Source organism: Lacerta agilis, chromosome 8, assembly GCF_009819535.1.
Source record: "Lacerta agilis isolate rLacAgi1 chromosome 8, rLacAgi1.pri, whole genome shotgun sequence".
Lineage (NCBI taxonomy): Eukaryota > Metazoa > Chordata > Lepidosauria > Squamata > Lacertidae > Lacerta > Lacerta agilis.
In genome coordinates, this window is record NC_046319.1 from 37,171,197 (window position 1) to 37,193,310 (window position 22,114).

The window sequence follows — 22,114 nt, forward strand, 5'->3', positions numbered from 1 at the left end:
TAAACACTTGATACCATATCTCTCTCTTGTACAGCCTGGACAGTTTTGTTAAGTAGCCCCAAATGACAGTAGGCAGCAGGAGGGGTGCAGAATTCCATGACACCAGATTATGATGCTTTGATGTGTTCCAAGCAAACTGATACCTAGGCCCTACTTTCACTAGCAAATCTGGCACTGTGATGAGGAAATGCAGTTTGGCACATTCCTGACTTTCTACTGACCCAGCTCAGGCTTACTGCATCAGTCAGCTTGACACACTTCCATTATTATGTTGCAGTGTCTTTCCAGTGAGTCCAGACCCACAAACCATTTCAAAAAGTAACATTAAAAGATGACATTTTAATGAAGTATTTTCCATAATAAATTCCCTACCATGCAATCTCTTGTACCAGAGACTGTTTCTCTCCGATACAGTCACCTTTTGTAGTTTAAAATTGGTAAAACCTGATGCTTTGAAGTCTTCCAGCTGGAACTGTTGTGTTTCCAGAGGAGGTTACCAGCCAAGCCTCTATTAGCTTTTCACCATATTACTGCTTTGATAAAAGCAGCATTAGAAATTAGAGAAGGGCAAATTGGAACACCAAGGAAAATAAGCATGAAAGAGCCTGGACAAAATAGCCCAGAAGATTAAATGTGAGCAACTGGTCTGAGTGAGTGTGTCAGGCAACTTCAGCAGCAAAAGCCAAGCATCTTTCACACAGTTTTAAGCCAGGGTAGGCATATTTCCAGCATCTTGGATCTACTTTGTTTTGTTTACTAGAACCCCAGATTTATCCAATACTAGGTGCAATACAAGAACAGGGTACGTTGGAACTCTGTACGAGACTATGAATTTGTTTTCAGTAGTATAATGGAACTGAGCTCACATTCCTTTCACACAGAAGTCTACACCTGGGTAGCTTGATTCATTTCAGCCCCCTCATTTAGGTGAAAAAGTTTGCAATCAGAATCACTTGCCAATTCACGGCAGAATTCCCAGATTTACCAGTAGATCTTAATCTACTTTCTGCCTACCCCTAATTTAAGTGAATGAAACTGAAACCTTAAAACTGAAACAGTTGCTTAATCTATATGAAATTTAATATACTGTACAAAGTTAAGCAACCACCCATTTTGTCTGTATATCTGGACCTGAGAGACTGGCTGTCCTCCGTGTTTTCAGTTTCTAAGTACATTAAAAGAAGCTCCCCAAAAACCTATCTTGGTAGTTTTCTAAGTAAGCAATTGCATTAGTTGCCCAATGGTGTATGCTAAAGCAAATGGTAATTGCTTGTACCACCCCAACCAAATTACTAAATTATTAAAATAGTGATATGAAATTGAGGCTTCTATTCCTACAACACTAGACTGCAAGGCTTTATGGCAAGAAAGGCACGACATCTTTCTGGCATTGAGACAAGAACATCTTATTCCAAATGAGAACAAAGATTCCAGGTTGCCATACTACCAAGGTGAGAACAGTGCTGGATTTACGTATAAGCTAAAATAGCTATAGCTTAGGACCCCACTTTCTTGGGGGCCCCCCAAAAAAATTAAAGGAAAAAAACAATGATGTACATTTCCAAAATATAAGATAAAAAACAAAATGGCTTTAGATACCTATTAGGTCCATAAATTACCATATAGCATATATTCAACACAAAAAACAGTGACAATTTGTTGTTGACAAAGGACAGCTGGACATATAAGGGGGCCCATTACCCTCAGTAGCTTAGGGCCTCATCAAACCTAAATCCGGCCCTGGGTGAGACCTTTAGCCAAGAGTGCTTTTCATTTAGACAGCTGTGCCAGCAGATTCTTTTTCAATAAAAGGCACATCTGGCTATAGTCATATATGCCTTAGTTACATAAAGGTTGCATTACTATAACATGTTTTCTGTGGGACTGCCTTTGAAGAGTGTCTGGAGACTTCAGCTAGTGCAGAACGGCTGTGAGATTTCTGACCACATGCAGTTATTTGAAGTATGTGACATCTTTCTTGTTGGCTGATCTATGGCAGTGTGTGCTTGTCTACGCTTTCTAGAATACTGGGGCAATGAACAAGTAGCAAGAGGTAGCTGTTTCACCAGAATGGTACTGTAACACAAGATCTTCCAGAGGAAACAGACTGAGCACTGTTGGAAGTAGCTGCTGCACTAAATGGACCTTGGTCTAATCCAGCAAGGCTATTGTTTTGTTCTCATCAGATGGGCACATGTCTACTTGGTGCTAGTCTATTGGCTCTTTATTTCAGTTTGACATCTATTTGATCCTGGTGTCTCTCTCTCTCTCTCTCTCTCTCTCTCTCTCTCTCTCTCTCTGTGTGTGTGTGTGTGTGTATGAACTAATCTCTGGAAACCTCCTGTATTATGTTTTCCCTTGTGAAGGTTGACTCCTGGACTCTCATGAAGTACTCACTATGCTTCCCCACTTGTTTCTCATAGCTGCCTTTGCCTGAGTCCTGATTTTGTGATGCTATATGGCCTCTAATTCTGTCTTAGGGCCCTGGTCCTGAATGTGCAAGAGTATACAGCCCACTTTCCTGTCAATAACCATTTCTGTTGACAGCTTTCAATACAGAATTCTTACTTTTTTGAACATGGGTGTTCTCTCGCTCTGTGATGTTTTATTTTTAAATTGTTTTGTTGTTTTCTGTAAGCTGTGTACACTGTAGGGTGGAGTATAAATGTGCTTAAATACATTCTTAGAAAAGGCCGACGAAACTAAGCCAAGAGACTGTGGTGCAGGCCACCCAGTGTGGATCATAATTGAGTAGGGATTTGACGCTTGGCCTCCCATGTTCAAAGGCACATTTCTCTTCACTGAAATGGCATTGAACTGGACTTTACATGAACTCTGGCTTTAGTTTCTCTCTCTCTGCTGCCTTTTTCTATGCCTTCATGGCTGAACCTTCTATCAGATATTGTCATGTGAGGGTTCCCCTTTTGCAACTCTGGAAATGCATGAGTCCTTGAAGGACCTCTAGCAGTCTCTGATGGAGAGTGCTCATACTTTCAGAAAGTCATCATCATTTATAAGAAAAAAATGAAAGGTTTCTTCTTTTAAAAATGAATGTATTTATGCTGCCATCCTCAAAGAAAGATTTTAAAAGGGCTGGAACCACTTGGGTATTCATTTCATGTATTTGTAGATGTGCAGCCTGTTCCTTGCTTCCAGAAATAATCTGAAGGAAGGACAGAGCTTGTGCATGAATGAGAGCTACTGCTTTTCTTTGGGTCTCTGCAACATCATGCAGGGCATGGGGCAGAACCAGAGAGAAAATGAAGGCTGTCTCTTCATATTGATTACCGCTTAAGAGTAAGAGGTGTGTGTGTGTGTGTGTGTATGTATGTGTGTGTGTGTGTACACACACACACACACACACACACACGTGCTCATGCATGTGTGCATGTACTTTCCCAGGAACAGCCATGTCATTCATTTTCAGGCATCTGTATAAAAAATCTATAGGTTTTATTTCATATTTGCCATGTGTTTCCCCATAGTATCAAATTGTATGTAGTATCAAAACAACTTGTATTTGTCCAGCATTTAAAATTGTGCATAAGCCACATTGAGAGAGAGAGAGAGAGAGAGAGAGAGAGAGAGAGAGAGAGAGAGAGATTTTCTAGTAATGACTAGCTGTGCAATATACATGTAAAATTGTTTTGTTAATAAGAATTCAGATCTCTTCACTGGGATTATTTTAATACTATTCTCAAAGGAGAGCTGGATATTGAGGGTGAATGCAGGGGTGGGAGAATGGGACATGTAGGCAGATAACCAATCTTTCATAACACTAATGGGGGGCTAGGTTTGCTATTGGGGCCAGTGGCCAGTTAAAGGGAATGATTACTCATCCTTTGCTAGTTGTATTCACCCAGGATCCCCCCCCCTAATATTTTTTACCACAGCTATTCTCTGAAATAATTGTTGGGGGAGAACTGGCTTTTGGACAGGGAGTGGCATTTACAGGTGACAATTGGCAGATGCAATAAGCATTGGGCACCCCTTCCAAGTGCTCCCCACACAGGTGACCTCTGTGTCTATAGTCCTTTTATCTCTGCAAACACAGGCTTGGACCTTGCCTTTTTAAGATAATGCCTAGTTCTGCCCTCAAACACTTAAATCAGCACTAAATTGCAGTGTGCTTAGTGTTCTCAGTGTACAGCACCCCTCCCCCCCTAAGATGCATTGTGTGTATTCACAGGTGATCATGCTTTTTCTCTGTTTATAACTCGAAATACAGTTTTAGGGAGTTCATAGTTGTCTTGGTCTAAAGGAATATCTGAAATGTTTTAGTTAGCCCCCAAAGGGTTTTTGTTGTCTGCCATGGAACCAATTAGTTTGGCCAGCTACAAAAAAAATCATGGCAAGAGTATCTTTTCTTTCTGAATCCTTCCCTTCATTCTAATCTCATAGGTAGTCATCTGGTTTCTTACAGCCTCCCTGTAGAACAGGGATGGCCAAACTTGGCCCTCCAGCTGTTTTGGGACTACAATTCCCACCATCCCTAGCTAACAGGACCGGTGGTCAGGGATGATGGGAATTGTAGTCCCAAAACAGCTGGAGTGCCAAGTTTGGCCATGCCTGTCGTAGAGCATGAGATGGGCTCAATAACTCTAGAAGTTGAGGAGGACCACATCACTTTCCCTTTTTAGGATACTGCAGGTAGGGTTGCTACATGCCCTCTTTTTCATGGGTAGAGTCATCATAGTGAGCCATAGTTAAAAGTAGAAATTGGCAAATGTGTCCTCTTATTTGCTTTTCAAAATATGGCAACCCTACCAGGGTGATAGCTCACCAGAAATGAGAGAAACAATTCAAAGTTTGAGAACTGAGAATTAAAATAAAACTTGATCAGACTGCACAGAAATCTGAGGAAAAAGCACCTAACAGTAGTAACATTCTTGCCGGGTGGATAAAAATCAATGATTTTTTAAAAAATGGATTTTTAAAATTTAAATCAGATTTTTTTAAATTTAAATTAGATTTTTTAAAAAAAATGCTTTTGGAGGAAAAATCTTTCTAAATATAGTTTTCTGTTTAAGTTACATTATAGTCCAAAGGCTATTCATCAGGAAATAAGGATGAGTTTTAAGTTTTTCATGTATGCTAAAACTGAGTCTAAGTTGGTTTTAAAAAATAATAATAATAACGACATCAGTTAACAAACATGGATACATATGCTATAATTTTATTGTTTTAGTTAAATAAAATGTTTAAATTGCTATTAAGGAAGTGATTATTTTCCTCCTTCCAATAAAGTACAGCAGAAAAGTTGTTCAAATATAAACAGCTACTTTATAAAACCCCACAATAATTTCATAATTATCTGTCTATGTATTTCTAATAGTATAATTTTTTATATAACTGTAAAAACTACTCTGAAAATTTATTATTCCAAAAATGAAACCTTTATCTGGTTGTAAATATTAAGATTATACCAGCAAGAATGAGTCTTTCTGTTAAAAAAAAAATTAAATCAAGTCTTACTGACTAGTGATTTAAATCGTGTTTTAAATCAATTTGATTTTAATCAAATCACCCTACATTCTTGTCAATGTAACTTGTGTCCAAGTCTCTCCATTTATAGGTTGCATGCGTAAGAATGGGTAAATTGTCTGTTTCCTCTTCTGTATTTTCCTTAGGGTTTCTCAAGCAATATGATGAGAAAACTCATTCCTAATAGGTGATAATAAGCTGAAGAGATTTTGTTTAACTTTCTGATGCACCTTCCTGTCAAAACCAGCATCCAATGCTGTTCAGATATCTACAGCTTAGTATCAGGTGCTATGTAGGGATCTGTACTAACATCACTGAATCTGTGTGTAAGCAGTGTTTGAAATTAGCCAGGCACCAGTCGCATTTTGTGACTGGGAACCATCCTTTTGCAGCTGAATGGAGATGCCCAAGCGCCACCCTTAGCACCTAGCATGTCCATTTGCCTGACTGCAGTCAGCTGGTCTGTGGGCACAGCGGCAGCAAAAGAAGCTCATCTTTTGCTGCTGTGCTCCCCCCGCCAAACACCTGATTTGCCCAGCAGCAAAAGACACATATTTATTTATTTTTTTGCTGCTGTGCTGCCAGGTGAATCAGGTGTCTGGTGGGGTAGCGCGGTAGCAAAAGACACATCTTTTCCTCCCGTGCTAACTTACAGACCTTCTGATTCACCTGGCAGCAAAACAAAACAAAACTGCAAGGTGAATTAGGTGTTTTAACGCGGTAGCAACAAAACAAACAAACAAGCAAAGCATGTCCTTTGCTGCCGTGGTACTTTGCAGACCCCCTGATTCGTCTGGCAGCAAAATAAACAAAAATTTTTTGGCTGTTGTGCTGCCAGGTGAATCAGGTGTTTGGCGCTGTAGCAAAAGACACATCTTTTGCTGCCTTCCTACCCTGCAGACCCCCTGATTCTCCGGGCAGCATTTTGTGTTTTAACTTTTTTTGTGTGCTGCAGGACTGCCTGGTCTGGTAGCAGGGCAGCAAAAAACAACCACACAAACACCTAGGTCCCAGGAGCGGCAACCTAGGTCCCAGGAACCACATGTTTCCTAGCATCCCTTTCCCACTTTGTAACATTGTGTATAAAATAATTTCACTCGGCAGGTTGTAGATATGTGATTGCAATTATCCACATAAATTAGAAAAAGTGAAGTACTGTGATGGGTCACACTGGCATTTCTAGTCCTGTATGTTCCTGGTCACCAGCATGTGCATTTGTTCAAATTTATTACAGTAATAGTTCTAACTACGCAGATAAGAACACTTTGCAGTGAACATTAATGAACCTCATTTTCTTCCATCCCTGTGTGGGAGTATTAATGTTCTAAGTAGTGTAACTACTGGATGGAAAGCTGGCTTTGCTGAAAAAAGGCTGAAAAAGTACTACCAGCATCTTACTTAGGCACAGACTGATCACAACAACTGTTGAGGTGGTTACTGATTCTGTAATGTGAAATTCATGCTTGCAGGCAGTTTGCTTTGCTTTGTTGAAAAATAACATGATGGAAACAAATACTAAAATACTGTTGTTATTTTCATTGTTTTGTGAAGAAGCCAGTTGGACAATAGCTTGCTTCTGTACTAGCATTTGTATTTGATACTTGGTCATTTTTCTTGGTCTTTATATGTGTGTTTACAAGATTGCAATGTATGTAGCCTTTTGTTCATTATTATTGAGTTTGCTCATGCATTGGTTAAAAGCTCCACATGTAAAATGCTCTAGAGTTTTTAATAGAGGTTATCATTTTTAGAATTTTTAAGAAAGTAACAAGTACACACATGATGGGGTGTAAAAATAATAATATTTAAATACCCCAACATATTCTTTTTAAATTTGCAGATTATTTTGATTGATTGGTCCCCTCTGCTACATGTAAATGCTCTACAGCAGTTTTAGATAAGCAAGCTAAAAGTCTCATACAAAAAGAAAGTCAGTCAAATGGGCTAAAAGGTAGAAATCTAAACCTACTCCTCTACATAGTGGAATACAGTACAAGACTTCCAAGTTTACCTGTTTACTGCTTCTGCTACTCACACCAGGTTAATAATTACCAGAATGTACTTTGGTGCCAGGTATTTGTTCTCCTTCCTCATGATGTGCAAAAGCAGATAATGAAATCAGTTTGCTCATTTTGTAGACGTGAAGCTGGCTTTAGCCACGTTGCCAGGAAACTGAAATGGGACAGGCTGCTTCCAGGGCTTGTGTTTGCACAATCAGCTTTGGGGCAGCAGCCTGCTATCATTTGCAAACAGTGCTCACAAGAGAAAATGTACTGGAATCATGAGAGGAGCTCTTTTCAAAGGCAGCATCAAGCACGTAGGTGGATGTGTTAACATCATGATTTGAATGCAGAGCTTTTAGTTTAGTTGGTACAGCCCTCCTATACAGTTGCCTACATTCATAGATTGAGGGGGTTGTGAAAGCTCCATATGAGGTTAATAGTCAGCAAGCTCTGTGCCCCAGCTTGGCTGTTCTTAATCCTAGGATTTTTTTCTGAAGAGACTCAGGGAGAGGGGAATCCTGAAAATGTGCTTTCATATTTTGAGTAACACAGAATTAATATATTTTGTACGTAAGCTGCTCTGGGAGCCTTTTCAGCTGAAGAAAAGTACAACAATGCTTTAAATAAACAGACTCCATGCACCCCAGAATTATTATTTTGGAGGTACGAAAGGATATAAATGCAACAAATAAACTTTAAAAACTGTTTTGTGTACTCATGTCAGGGAATGCCCATGAGCCTGATATGTTATGTTAGTTCAAAAGTGATTTGCCAGAGGTGAACATAAAGGCACTTGCCTGATGAGCTTATTGTAAGGCAGGGTGGCTCATCTGTGCCTTCCTGATATTCTTCAACTTTTATTAGCCCCAGCCAGCATAGTCAGTAGTCAGGGATGATGGAAACTGTACTGCAATAACATCTGCAAGACCACAGGTTATCCACCCCTGTTTAATAGAACACCCCCATCTCCACAAATAAAGGGAACATTTGCCCAAGCCTAATATTAAGTGGATTGTGAGCAAGCCTTACTCGAATCATAGGCAAGTTACACCCACCAGGAGTGACACCTCAATGCTTTCCATATACGCTGTGCCAGGAAGATTTTGGGCATCACATGGCAGGACACAGTCTCAAACAAAAATGTGCTCTCCCAAGCCCACATTCCCAGCATGTTCGAACTTCTCAGTGACGTCTATGCTGGCTTCGTCATGTCTACAGAATGGAAGATGGCAGGATCCCCCAATGGTGTGCTTTTCAGGGAGCTGGCTTCAGGCACCAGGCTTGTTGGGAGACCAACTCTGTATTATAAAGATATTTGCAATTGTGCCATGAAGACTGGCAACATTAATCCTGCTGTGTGTGAATCCCTTAACAGACAACCATGCTGCCTGGAGACAGACAGGTTGTGTATCCACAGCAGTGACCAAAGGAGAAATGACCACTTGGAGGAGCCACATGGTGCATCTGTAACAGTGAAACCAAATGCCTTCATCTGCCACAATGGCAATAAAACATTTCTCTCCAGTACATAGCAGGTGCTGTAACTTGACTTTTACCCCTGATGGCGCACTCTTATATTGTCTCTTGAGACAGGTTGTAACAATGTTGTGGGAAATGAAGGCTAACAATATTGATACATACAGAGTTTAAATATTTCAGGAAGGAGGAAAAATAGTTGAGGCCTGCAATTCATAATTAAATAATTGAGGACATTATTTTTTTAAACAACCAGTAAAAGGTTTGGAAAAGGAGAGGTGGTGCTGGATGCTCTCCTTAGAGTACCGGTAGGTATAGGTAGATTTCTGTTAACAATATTTTAAATGAAAGTTAATCTGTATTCATCTTTTAAAGGCATTTTTTCAAAACTCAGCATTCTTGGATTCTCTCTCTTGAAAATAGCAAATTGTAGCAAGTCTGTTATTTTTATACAGAAGTGTGCCTGCTTTTGTTTAACATATTTTCCATTTTGTTATATAGTGCATGCTTCCCCTAAACATTTTTTTTGGTGGAGGTGTAGATATCAGAGGTAGATTATTGGAGAGCAGGGCAAGGAAAAGAGATCCCTGAGACTTTGGGGTGCTACTCCAAGTTCAGTTCTGGTGCTAGATCAATCTTCCTCAACCTGGTGCTGTTGCAGTGTTTTGGAATCCAGCTTCCATCACACCTGCCTAACATTGCCAATGGCAAAAAATTATGGAAGTTGTAGTCCAGAAACATCTGGAGGGCACCTGATTGGGAAAGGCTGGACAGTTTCATATATTCATAGTTTGCTTTGAATTTACCTTTTTATTAAGTTTGATGGGGTGGGGAAAATCAATATCCTTTTTCTATGTGCCATTGTGTCCATGGCCATATGAATAAATTTATGAGTTCTATATAGGTTGATTATGGGAGGAAGTGTGGCACACTTCTTTTCTTGGCTCGTGTGACAATATAAATATAATATACACGATGTAGTTGTTTTTCTATAGTGGTGAGAGCTATAAGTGAAGACAAAATGTCTTGGGTTGTGGAAATGTATGGAAGTAGGAATAGCTGGGGTGGGGGAGTAAAATGGTATAGTGCACAACCAGTTCTCCAGAGAGCCCACTAATATTGAAGAAAAACATGTGCCGGCAACTTATGTAGCAGAAGAAATCCACTGACATACAAACAAAAACTGCTGCATTTAAGCAGTTCTTGGAATCCCTCTAACATGCTTAAAAGGAACAAGTTTAATTTGAAGGAAGGAAAATATTTTATTCAGTTCTGGAATACCAGCTTTGGCCATTGCATTTGTACTATAACACAAACTTTCAGGCTTTCTCTTGAAAGAGAATTCACAGCAACAGCTCATAAGCTATGGTAGTCTGGCTGCCTTTTTAGGAAAATTGGTAGGAAGAAGGATGATAGAATTGTGGAATGGTGTTTCCACGACATATGCTCTGAAATTTACAGTTTCTTGCCAAAACTCAGCAGTACCAACAGTTTCTTTTGCTGTCTCATTGCCTAGTTAAACATTACGAGGATAGTTCTTTTTCTCTTGTGAGGCTGCTGCTCCACAGAGATCTGTATCTCATACTTGGGGATGAAACAAGCTCATTGAGATTCTAAGCTCCCTTTCAGAACATTTCAGACGATATGTGATCCTTCTTATCTTCTAAAGTAATATGAGAGGCAGCTTTTTCTAGGTGCACATGCTAGACGAGAAAAGAATCAGAATAGGATAGTGCATGCCATATGAAGGTACAGAGCAGCAGGAGGATGTGTACTGTGTGTGGATTTTCTGGCTTCTGTGCAACAGACTTTCTGTCACTTGAGTTTTCTGTATGCACACATTAAACAGCCACCAAATAATTATTTCCATGTGGGAGAAATGTATGAAAATTCATCTATCTGAGCAGACTCCTCAGCAAAGTGCATCATGACAAATCGTCCTCCCATTGGAATTCTTTTTTTAAAACAACAAAAGAAAGCTTATAATATTGTTAAAGGACTGGCAATATCAATGTGTGCTACTTCCAAACTTACTTGCCCTTTACCTCAGAATGTTACAAGAAGAATGAATAAGCAACATTCACACCAGCTGGGTGGCATTACTTAACTCTACAGATAGGGCTTGGCTCATAGTTTGTAAAAACCTAGGTTACTAGTTTGTCTAAAGTTAACTGAGCCAAAGGGCAAGTAAGCATATTTGTAATCAGTAACCTGCTAAATTAGTTGATAATTTCTGCTTCCTTGTATCTGTATTCTCAAGGTGGAAATGAGAAACTCAGGAAAAATAATTGAAGCCATGAAGGTGTTGCCCTTCTTGCTTTGTTCTTGTTATCACAGTAAGGTTCACAGTATTTCATTGCTTAGTACTATAAAACACATGTCTGCAGTACAGTAACCAGTTTGTCTAAGATGGGATGGATATGAGGAGCTGCTTATTCCACTTGAAACAACCATTAACCTATAAGCCAGTATGACAAGCTGAATCTCATGGGGCTTCAATCTCCTAAACCAGGGGTCAGCAACCCTTTTCCGACGTGGGCTGTTCCACCATCCCTCAGACCATGTGATGGGCCGGATTATATTTTTTTTTTTGGGGGGGGGGGAAACGAACAAATTCCTATGCCCCACAAATAACCCAGAGCAGCATTTTAAATAAAAGCACACATTCTACTCATGTAAAAACATGCTGATTCCCATCTGTGAGCCGGATTGAGGCACTGTGTAGTAAAGCTGAGCCAAAAGAAGGAAAACCCAACAAGTCTTTAGTTCATATGCCTTTCACTGTAAAACATGAATTCCCAGTTTCTTAAAATCAGAAATGAAAAAATGCAGGTTAAAATTAAGCATTCTCAATAGTGACTCATTTGTGCTAAATGTGGGCCATCCTCCTGCTGTGACAGTGATGCTATTGTGTTTTGCAGAATTACCTTTGCATTATTGTTTCCTTTCAGCCTTGTCTTTTCCTGGCTCTAGCATGTAGGCATGTTGGATCATAGTGGCAGACTTCTGGTCTAGCCTGCCCTCCATCCATACAAACCAGGAAATGTCTTGCTAAAAAAGCTAAGCTTGTAGGATCTTAAGCAGATCCAGAAAGCCGACAGTGATAGGAGTCTGCAACAATGAAATGAATATAGGGGTTTGAGTTCTCATGCAGGGCTCTGTTCATAAGTCACTTGAATTGCACTTTCTCTGGTTGGTGTTAGCAGAACATCTAGAGTGAATTTGCAGCTTTTGAGGCAGCCAAATCCTGTGAACAGTTTGCATCCCCCACCTTCTCTCTCTCACACACAAACAACACTAAGATGGAAGGGTTTAATAGCTGCTGTAGTACATATGATGCTTAGTTTTTGTCAATAGCATCTCTTAGAGTGGCGAATGGCACTATTTAGAGGGAAGAAATTCTAATGAAAATCCTCATCATTATATATTTTACATGGCTGTTTATTTGTAAATATTTTAAATTTTTATATATTGATTTTTATGATGGCCAATACTTGTAATGCCTAATAAAGGATTGGCGAAGCGAAACATATCATGCTGTAGTATCATATCTAAAGAGACTTGCATTTCAAATCTTTCATCTTAATTTCTGATTATAATTTAAACACAGGAGCCTGTTGTATGCTCCCTGACATTCTGGTTCTTTACATACAGGTGCCTCTCCAAAACCAGTATTACTTTGAAACCATATTTTCCTGCATGTATTTATATAGATGAAGCTGACAACCCCAGTTACCAGTCATCCTCTAAAAGTCAAATCATGTTTTAACATCTGGCTGGATAATAATTAGATCCATGTCTTAAATGAATCAGGGGAGGGGCCATAGTCTTGTATGCAGATAGTCCCAGGTTCAACACCTGGCATCTTCAAGAAGGGCTAGGAATGTCCCTTGTCCAAAATCCTGGAGAGCTGCTACCAGTCAGTGTAGATAATACTGAGCTAGATGAATCAGTGGTGTGACTCAGAATAAGACAGCTTCCTATGTTCCCAAAGTTAGGCACATGTCTAGAATCTGATTAAGTCAAACAAGTGTTTGAGGTATTTGCTTTACTACTTGCAGATTACAAAGATGGCAGCATATTATTTATGTGCAATAGAGGAAACCCACCTGAGAAATGGTTGAATTGTTATAAGTCTCTAGACTAAAGGCAGCTTACATGGAACAGAATAACTAGGTCAATGGTTTTGAATCATGCTTCCAGGACCTTCGTTCCCAGTATCTTCTGTTTGAACCTCCTCTGAATTTAATATTTGTAGCGAGTTTACTTACCTAAGTATTGAAATCTAATCAAGTCATGTAATTGCCACTAAATTACAGTCTAATTTAATATCCAGTTTGAGCTATTGCTTGAAAAGAGAGCGAGCCAAGATACCTAGGGATGTCACTGGCATGTGAGAACAGCATGTGAGAGAGCCAGTGTGGTGTAGTGGTTAAGAGTGGTAGACTCGTAATGTGGTGAACCAGGTTTGCGTCTCCACTCCTCCACATGCAGCTGCTGGGTGACCTTGTCTCCACTCCTCCACATGCAGCTGCTGGGTGACCTTGGGCTAGTCACACTTCAAAAGTCTCTTAGCCCCACTCACCTCACAGAGTGTTGGTTGTGGGGGAGGAAGGGAAATGAGAATGTTAGCCGCTTTGAGACCCCTTCAGGTAGTGATAAAGTGGGATATCAAATCCAAACTCTTCTTCAAACTCTTCTTTTGTGGTTCTTATGGGACTAGCCACCACACCATATTGTGGCAATGAATTCCTTAGGTTAACTTAAGCATTTGTAATGACCCTTGTACAATACCACGCAAATTAGAGTTAGAACTAGCACATGAAAACTCATCTGTTTTGAGATTGTCCTTCTGCTGAAGTTTCTGTGATGCTTTCTAGAGGGGATTCAGATGAGATTGCTTTTTGGTGGTGGGGTGCATGCGATCATATGAACAAAGGGAGCTAAAAAAAGGAAACTTGCTGCTTCTTAGCCTCTTTGATTTTAAATAAGGGATGTTCATGATATTTAAGAAGATGATAATGCTTGGTTGGGAAGGGCAACAGGAACAGAAATAGCTTGCACATGACAGCTCAGATGTTAGTCCCATATCCAGCTTTACCTATGTCAGCCTGACCATAATAAGGTTTCACAAATCAGCAGGCAGCTTTGATTAATGTGCTGTTATGTCTCAGGAAGACTTTTCCCTTACCCCACACACCTTTTGTACCATTTCCCCCTGGAGGGATCTTGTTGAAACCAGTATATAAAAATGATTTGAATATGAAACAGCTTCTTTTGCTGTTTCATAAAAGTGTGGGGGAATTATATGTTTCTGAGCCAACTTGGTCTCCTACTTCCTTAATTTCTGACATCCATTAAGTTATCTGGTTCAAGGAGCTAAGTTAGCTGTTTAGAAAACAGAACTGTTTGATGACAGAGATTCAGCACAGGAAACAAAGTTCTGAAAAGTAGATAATAGAAATGCTAGCCTACCCATGTTGAGGGTTAGAAGGGATTTGGGCCAGGTTTTGTATAACATGGGCCCACACATTTTTTAGCTGGAGTGCAGTTGTACAAAGTGAGCATTTGTTGTCTCCTCTTTCCTCTCACCTCAAACTCCTTAACAATGTGCTGTAAAACAAAATGGGGATTGCAGGCACTGCTGGTAATTGTTGTGCAAATATAATACTCCCTCCAAGCTGCTAAATAGGCCAGTGCTCTGTTTACATGAAGAGGCAGCCAGCTTTCCAAGTGTAATGAGTCAGCTACATGAACAGAAGGGGTGCAGAATTAATCTGGCGTCCTTCTGACTTTCTCTTAGTGAACTCGGTTTTAAAGCTCCCTGTAAAATAGGTGTGTACCCTGGTAACAAATGGCCACATTGACATCCAGAGCAAACAGATTTTTAAAAAATAATAATAATCATCATAATTGATCTCCGTGCATGGCCAAATGCCTATGGTTCATTTTGAATTGGAATCCTCATTTGGATGTGGTTGTCAATGACTGAGCCTCTGAGAGGATTGAATGTCCTGGGTCCCTTTTCCTACATGTTTCTTTTTATGTTACCTTAACTGTGTGGCCAAAGGAGTTTAGTACACATGCTAATATGCAATGTAGCCTGGATCTGAATTGGCATCAGCTGAGGCCAAGTTATTTTGGGTATTTATTATGTGCCTGGCTGTGCTATCAGTTTGTGGCTGTTTGCATACAACAGTCAGGGTGGTGCAACTCCTTTCCCAAGCTAACAAAAACATACACCTAGCATTTCTTCTGTGTTTGCTAATTTACTTTGATTCCTAGATTATAGATTAGACTTTTAAAAAGAAGTTTAAGAAAAGGTGTAGGATATAATGGCAACTTCCCGTCAAAGGGCTCTGGGGTGAACTATCCACCTTTGGTTTCATATTAGGTACTGGTGAGGGGTTGCTTATATAAAGATGAATGCCTGAGTAGCCTAGAGTGAAGAGAAGACAACATACCTTCACTGTTTGATTTAGCAAGAGAAGACACCAAAAGCCATTTAAGCAAGGACCAGTGCACTGAAAGTGATTGTTAATTGACCCTGCAGCCGGCCTTTCAGATTATATCATACAAATTGAAATGCACACCCTACACAATTCCCCTTCAGTTGATTATTATGTTCATGGCATTGAATACATGAAGGAAATCTTAATTCAAGGGTAGGAAATGTGATGCCCTCCAGATGTTGCTGGACTCAAGCTGTTCAGCCCCAGCCAGCATCGTCAATAGTTAGGGATGATGTGAGTTACAGTCCAGCAGCAACATTTAGAGGGCACAATGTTAGCTACTGCCTCTTAATCCCAATTGGTTCTGCTCATTCCTGGGATGGAGGTTCTATAAGGTGTTGTTTGTCATCCAGTCAGCTGTTTTGGGACTACAACTCCCATCATCATTAGCTAACAGGACCAGTGGTCAGGGATGATGGGAATTGTAGTTCCAAACAAGCTGGAGGGCCAAGTTTGGCCATGCCTGCTATAGAGGCTGGTAGGTCAATCATTTTTCAAGCAGGCCTGTTAACTTCAGAGCAAAAAAGATGGGCTTAGTGAAGAGTTGATGGGTTGGTGAGAAATGATCTGACTGCCATACTTATTTGTAAAGATTATTTGTTTTTCTACACAGTTGCTATGTAGTTGCTACACATGTCTTTTAATTCATTTGATCTCTCTCTATCTTATCACTACCATTGCATCCTCAGTCTTTACTTTTTTTGGGGGGGGGGGGGTAGCAGTATCAGTGTGCATGGAACCTTTACAGGGATATAGATTATTTACAGATTATTGTCACTTTCTTCTTGCTGTTCCATTGGAATGCTGAATCCATACTTCAGACACATGAAAAGAGTGTGTCTGAATATCTTCTGAAGTCATCATTACACTTTTGGTTTGCAGACTTTTAGTAACTGGATTTGTTTGCTTATTTGATTCAATGTTTACACCCCGCTTGTCTATTAATTATTAATTTGTCTTACATTAGGGAGGACAGGGGTGTGAGGATTTTATCAAGTTAATGTTTTTTTAGGGTTCAGTTTTGTATGATAGCATTTTTTCTTCTTAAAAAAGAGTTGCCATAATTGGGCAAGAGCTCTTGAAATAGAGCATGGGTAGGCAAACTAAGGCCTGGGGGCCAGATCCGGCCCAATCGCCTTCTAAATCCGGCTCACGGATGGTCCTGGAATCAGTTTGTTTTTACATGAGTAGAATGTGCCCTTTTATTTAAAATGCATCTCTGGGTTATTTGTGGGGGAAAGGAATTTGTTCATTCCCCCCCCCCCCAAAAAAATAATATAGTCCGGCCCCCCACAAGGTTTGAGGGACAGTGGACCGGCTCCCTGCTGAAAAGGTTTGCTGACCCCTGAAATAAAGTAAACTAGATGTCTGGCTGAAGTCATGGGATGCTCACTCAGACTGTAAGTGAGGTCACTACTGCTGCTGTTCTATAGAATATTTTATAGTGAATATTTGTATTTGAGGAAGCTTAACATGATCATAATTCACTGTGTTCTTTCTCTGGAGTTAGTTAAGTTAAGCAGGTCAGTTTGGGATTGTTGTCCTTTTCTCTTCTTTTCTCAGTACAGCTACATGTTTGCTCTCTTCTGTGTTTGATATCCTACTTAAGCTGACATTATGTATGAAGGTGGTGTCTTGGTTTGATGAATTTCTCATGTTGCTGCCCAAAGAGGGAGCATGAAGCATTTTAGATGTATGATGTATAGGGTCCTACCCAAGCCTTGGGGTGGATTGGAAAAAAGGACTTTATGTAGGACTCGATGATACACCCACTGCTGATGAAAGGTGTTGAGTAGAAAATTGTTTATGCTTTTGACCTCTTGTATTGGGGCCAGGCACTGCAAAAACCACTCCTTTCCATCCAATTTCCCTCAGGTTTTTGTCAGTTCCCCCAGATTTTAAAACTCATATTTTTTGGGGGGGACGACTTTTTTATTTCATTGTTTCTCCCCTTTACCAAACCTGTTCCTTACTGACAGTGAAATGGGGAGTTTCCCTGTTCCTGGACCATTTCATGTATTAGTTTATTTAAAAGGGAAATAAAACCCTGCTGTGTATGTAGCTATGTTGCTAAATAGTGTCTATCTTATCAGGTGGCAGTTAGATTTTTCCAGTGGCCATTTCAGCATTGCTGCTTTATGGCAAGTTGAGTAGGGTTGCCATATTTCAAAAAGTAAAAACCAAGATACCTAAAAGTTGTTTAGCTTTTTTAAGGAAACCCCCCAAATTGTTTAGCTTTTTAAAGGAAAACCTCAAAGTTGTTAAGCTATTTTTTACAAAAACGCCAAAAGAACCTGCATTTTTTCAATTGACGTGCATAAAATCCAGGACAAAGCGCTAACTTTTTTGGAAATTTCCCTAGACATAAATTCCACCTTTGAAATTCCGGTAATGTCCGGGGAAATCCAGATGTGTGGTAGCCCTAAAGTAGAGTAAGAACTTTACACTAGCACTTAATTAACTGCTCATATAGTTGAGTTTATGATATTTACCCCAGGGGAATGATAAAGATGGCTGTATACCATGTTGCAGATCTCTGTTACAATGCACACTTCTTATTGTATATTGCAGGTGTCAGTTGTCTTTTCCACCCTGTAACTAAGCAACTCATAGCATGGGCAACAGAGTTTTGTTGCTGTGCTTCTAAATTGTGCCTCACCTAGACTTATATACAAAGGCAATACTGACCCAAACAGGGAAGGCTGCATATTAACTCTGCTGAGAGTACAGTACGGTGATATCTCTGATAAGAACTTGATTCGTTCTGGAGGTCCATTCTTAACCTGAAACTGTTCTTAACCTGAGGTACCACTTTTGCTAATGGGGCCTCCCGCTGCCACCACACGATTTCTGTTCTCATCCTGAAGCAAAATTCTTAACTCGAGGTACTATTTCTGGGTTAGCAGAGTCTGTAACCTGAAGCGTCTGTAACCCGAGGTACCACTGTATTAGAAGTTGCCTTTAAGTGATAGTCATGTGAGAATCAGGCAGATTAAGTTTTAATTGCCTTAACCATGTGCATAGGACACCAGGGTATCACAGAAGTCTTTATGTGTGTCAACACAAACAATTTTTTTTAATACCTTTGGTCACTCTATGGGCACCTAATGCCTTTCCCTGAGAGCTGTTATGTCTAAAGGAACCATAAAGTATTACCGTCGTACCTTGACTCCTGAACACCTTGGGAGTCGAACGTTCTAGTTCCCGAACGATCGAAAACCAGAAGTGAGTGTTCCTGTTTTCAATTATTATTTTTTTGGAGACCAAACATTCGGCATGGCTATTGTTTCTGGTGCACCTGCGCAATCAGGAACCAATTGGAAGCTGTGCCTTGGTTTCTGAACTTTTCAGAATTCCATTCAACTTCCGAGGTACGTCTGTATTCACAGTTTGTATTTGAGGGACTGTTGTCTATCTTCTACCTGTACAAAGGAAGACCATGTTGGTTCCTTACTATCTTACAACTCCTGTTTTAGGAATTTGCATCTTTGCCATAGAGCAATACTCTGGGAATGCCAGCACAGTACTTCAGTTCATTAAAACAACAATTATTATGCTTCCCCTCCTCTTTTTGTTAGCTGTGGCTTGAACATCTGTGTATTTCTTTATCATTGCAGACTGTTGATGATGAAGCGATGGCAGCATAAATGAAGGCCAAGTAAGGAAGGCAGAACGATGCCCAAGGGTGGGTGTTCTAAAACACCACAACTGGAAGATTTCTCTCTCAGCAACGACATGGTGGAGAAACAAACTGGGAAAAAGGTACTGTGCCTTTAGTATACTTGTCTTCCTCATAGTGTTTTTGTTTTATAGTGAGATGATAGCACAACAGGCCTGTGTTCTCAAACTTCTTTGTATGCTGTACTGATTACCTCCCGTGAACTACCAAACAGAATACCTTTCCTTAATTTATTTTAGATTATGTCCCATTTGTCTGCCCCCCCCCCAAGTAGTCCATAGGCCATGAGTGGTCCATCAGCTTTATTTAGATGGTATGCCTATGGATTTGTAGTTGAAGACAGCAAAGAGTATATCTATCATATTAAATATTTGTGCTAATTTTTAATGACAATTTAATTGCTTATTTTATTAAATAAGGCTGTGAGGCATAAAGGCCGCTCCCATCAAGGCCCTTTCCACCTGGCCTAGGGGGCGGAGCCCATACTCACCCAGCCCTACAAAAGAGGCTCCTCATGAGTCTGGAGGAACATCGCCCCGCTGTGAGACGTGAAGGCCGCTCCCTGCAAGGCCCTTTCCACCTGGCCTAGGGGGCGAGGCCCAGACTCACCCAGCCCTACAAAATAGGCTCCTCATGAGGCCAGAGGAACATCACCTGGATATTGTTTTATTGTCTTATTGATTTAATATGCTGTAAACCGCTTTGAGATTTTTATTAAAAATATAAAGCGGCATGGAAATAAAAAAAAACATATTTTATTTTATTGCATTACAGTTTGAATTCTATGGAATTACAATTGCTACAACAGGCAGACAAATGATTAAGTGATCCACCAAGACCCTCAGCAATTTTCAAGTGGTGTGTGAGGGGAAAAGCTTGAGACCCACTGATCTAGGTGATGCTACATTAAGTTGATAACTTCCCCCACAACTAGCTTCTATCATGGTCCATAGCATAGTTGAAAATGAGAAAGCAACTAAGCAATTAAGAAAGATCGGAAGACTTATATGTGAGAAGTGTGGTTATGTAAACCTATTTTAACCTTCTTTTTCTTTCTTTGTCTTTTTTATTTGTATTGTTGAGACTGTAAATATTTTTTAATGTCTGTAAATAAAATAAATAAAGATTACTTTTAAAAAAAGAGAATGAGAAAGCAACAAGAATTAAGGTAGAAAAGGTACACTGTGATATTCCTTCTTCATCCTACTACTAACTATGAAGTATTGTTTTAGTTAGGTAGAAGCTTTGTGTCTTTAGGCCTCACCTACTGCTTGCGTCTGTTGCTTTGTTTGCTTGGTAATGAATTCATCACTGCATTGGTCTGAAATGCTGTTCAGTAAATGAATATCCACCCTTTCTTTTAGAGTTAGAGTAGAACTTAGAATCTGTCAATATGGTTGTGAAGGGTAGCAAAAGGAGACCTGAATGTTGAGGCATAGCTGCCTAGTGTTAAACTGATTGGCATAAGGAGAAAGTGCCAGTGTGGCCTAGATCATTTTATGCAAAATAAAGCTGAAACCCAGGAATTATGAGTGCAGGAAGTTGCAAAGGGAAATACCAGTTTTGTGTGGTGTAAGGCTTTTGCATTAAGAAAGTATGCTGCACACTTGATTTGTTTCCATTCTGCTTTGGTTTTTTGCCCTGTTTCATTTATTGTGTCTGTTTTTCGAAAGATAAAGCTACATGTCAAATTTAAAATTAATAAAAGCTGAGAAGAAAAACGTGTCTAACTTCAGGCTCGGTTTTGTTGCTCCTACTCATAGATGTTTATATGTGATAGTATGAATCAAAAGGCATTCCATGTATAAGGGTACCTTATACATGACATATTTTCCTACCTACATGAATTTGGGGTTTGTGAAGGGGCCAGTATGCACACATTAATATTTGAAGATGCTACTCTTTACACAAGTAGCTAAAATGTGTCATGTGAAGCAGTCCTGACTTGTGACTTTTCAGGCCCAGGAGCACTGGGAACAATAACCAGTTTTGTAATAAAATAACCTGGATGCAATTAAAATGACTTTCCCACCATATACAACAGTGCAGATTTGACAAGGTTTAGCTAGAATAGAGTGTCCCTGCTTGCCTATCCCTGAACTTCTCAACCTGTAAAGTGTTCAGTCTAGGGTTCCAAAGGGACTGAGCTTGAGAGCTTAGTTAATTGGCTGAAGGAGACGGCACCAACATATCATTGCTTTCTATTTAACTTTAGTGCTCTGAGCTGAAACAATGACTAAGGGGAAAGAGAGTTTGCCATTAGACCTTTGCTTCCAGGGATTGCTGTGTGGGAGCATAGCTTTTAATTTATCTTGTGTTTGTCAACACTTCCTAAAGGCCTCTCTGCTTGCATACTTTCAGCTGTCTCAGATTCACTCTGCTGTGAATACTATTCCAAGACTGCGTTTGTGGAGCCAAAGGGCCTGAAAGCAGTGATAGGGGCTGTGGTGTTGAAGTAAAAGTGCCTGTGTTGTCCTTGCAGAGCGAAGAATTTTTAGAACCTAGCTGCATTGTGGGATACCAGATAGAAATGGATTAAGAAGTTCAGATCACATTTATTCAGGACTGAAGTACCATTCTAGGTTCCTCCTAAATTCAGTTGTTCTTATGACATTCTGCAGCAACCACACACATATCTGTCCAATTGGAAGCTTCAGCCTTTGCAGCAAAATAGTGCTGGCATTATGTGAGATCTCATTGCAGTTTCACAGAATTTGGCTTGGCTATTGATGCTTAATGGTTACATGCAACCAAGTTGAGAATGGAGTGACTGTTTTTTCCTTCTCAGCTTCTCTTCATTCTGCTGTTACTTTTCCACTTCGCTTCAGTTAGGCAAACTATCTCAGACCCTTTCAGGGCGTAGTGGTGCTTCCCACGAGTAACGACTCTTGACTCCTGATGTGTATATTTACATTGCTTTATTATACAAATATGTACAAGTCAGAGCTAAAGTTCTAGTG

At 39.9% G+C, this 22,114-nt stretch overlaps 1 protein-coding gene across 5 annotated transcripts in view; it reads left to right on the forward strand.

Annotated features, from left to right (window-relative positions):
* ANKRD11 (ankyrin repeat domain 11) overlaps nucleotides 1–22,114 on the forward strand; it is a 197,595-nt gene that overhangs the window by 112,824 nt on the left and 62,657 nt on the right. For all 5 annotated transcript variants that reach the window (XM_033156962.1, XM_033156964.1, XM_033156963.1 and 2 more), the window contains exon 3: nucleotides 19,093–19,237. In XM_033156962.1, the coding sequence (XP_033012853.1) occupies nucleotides 19,151–19,237 (87 nt within the window). In that variant the 5' untranslated portion in view covers nucleotides 19,093–19,150. The remainder of the gene's footprint in view (nucleotides 1–19,092; nucleotides 19,238–22,114) is intronic.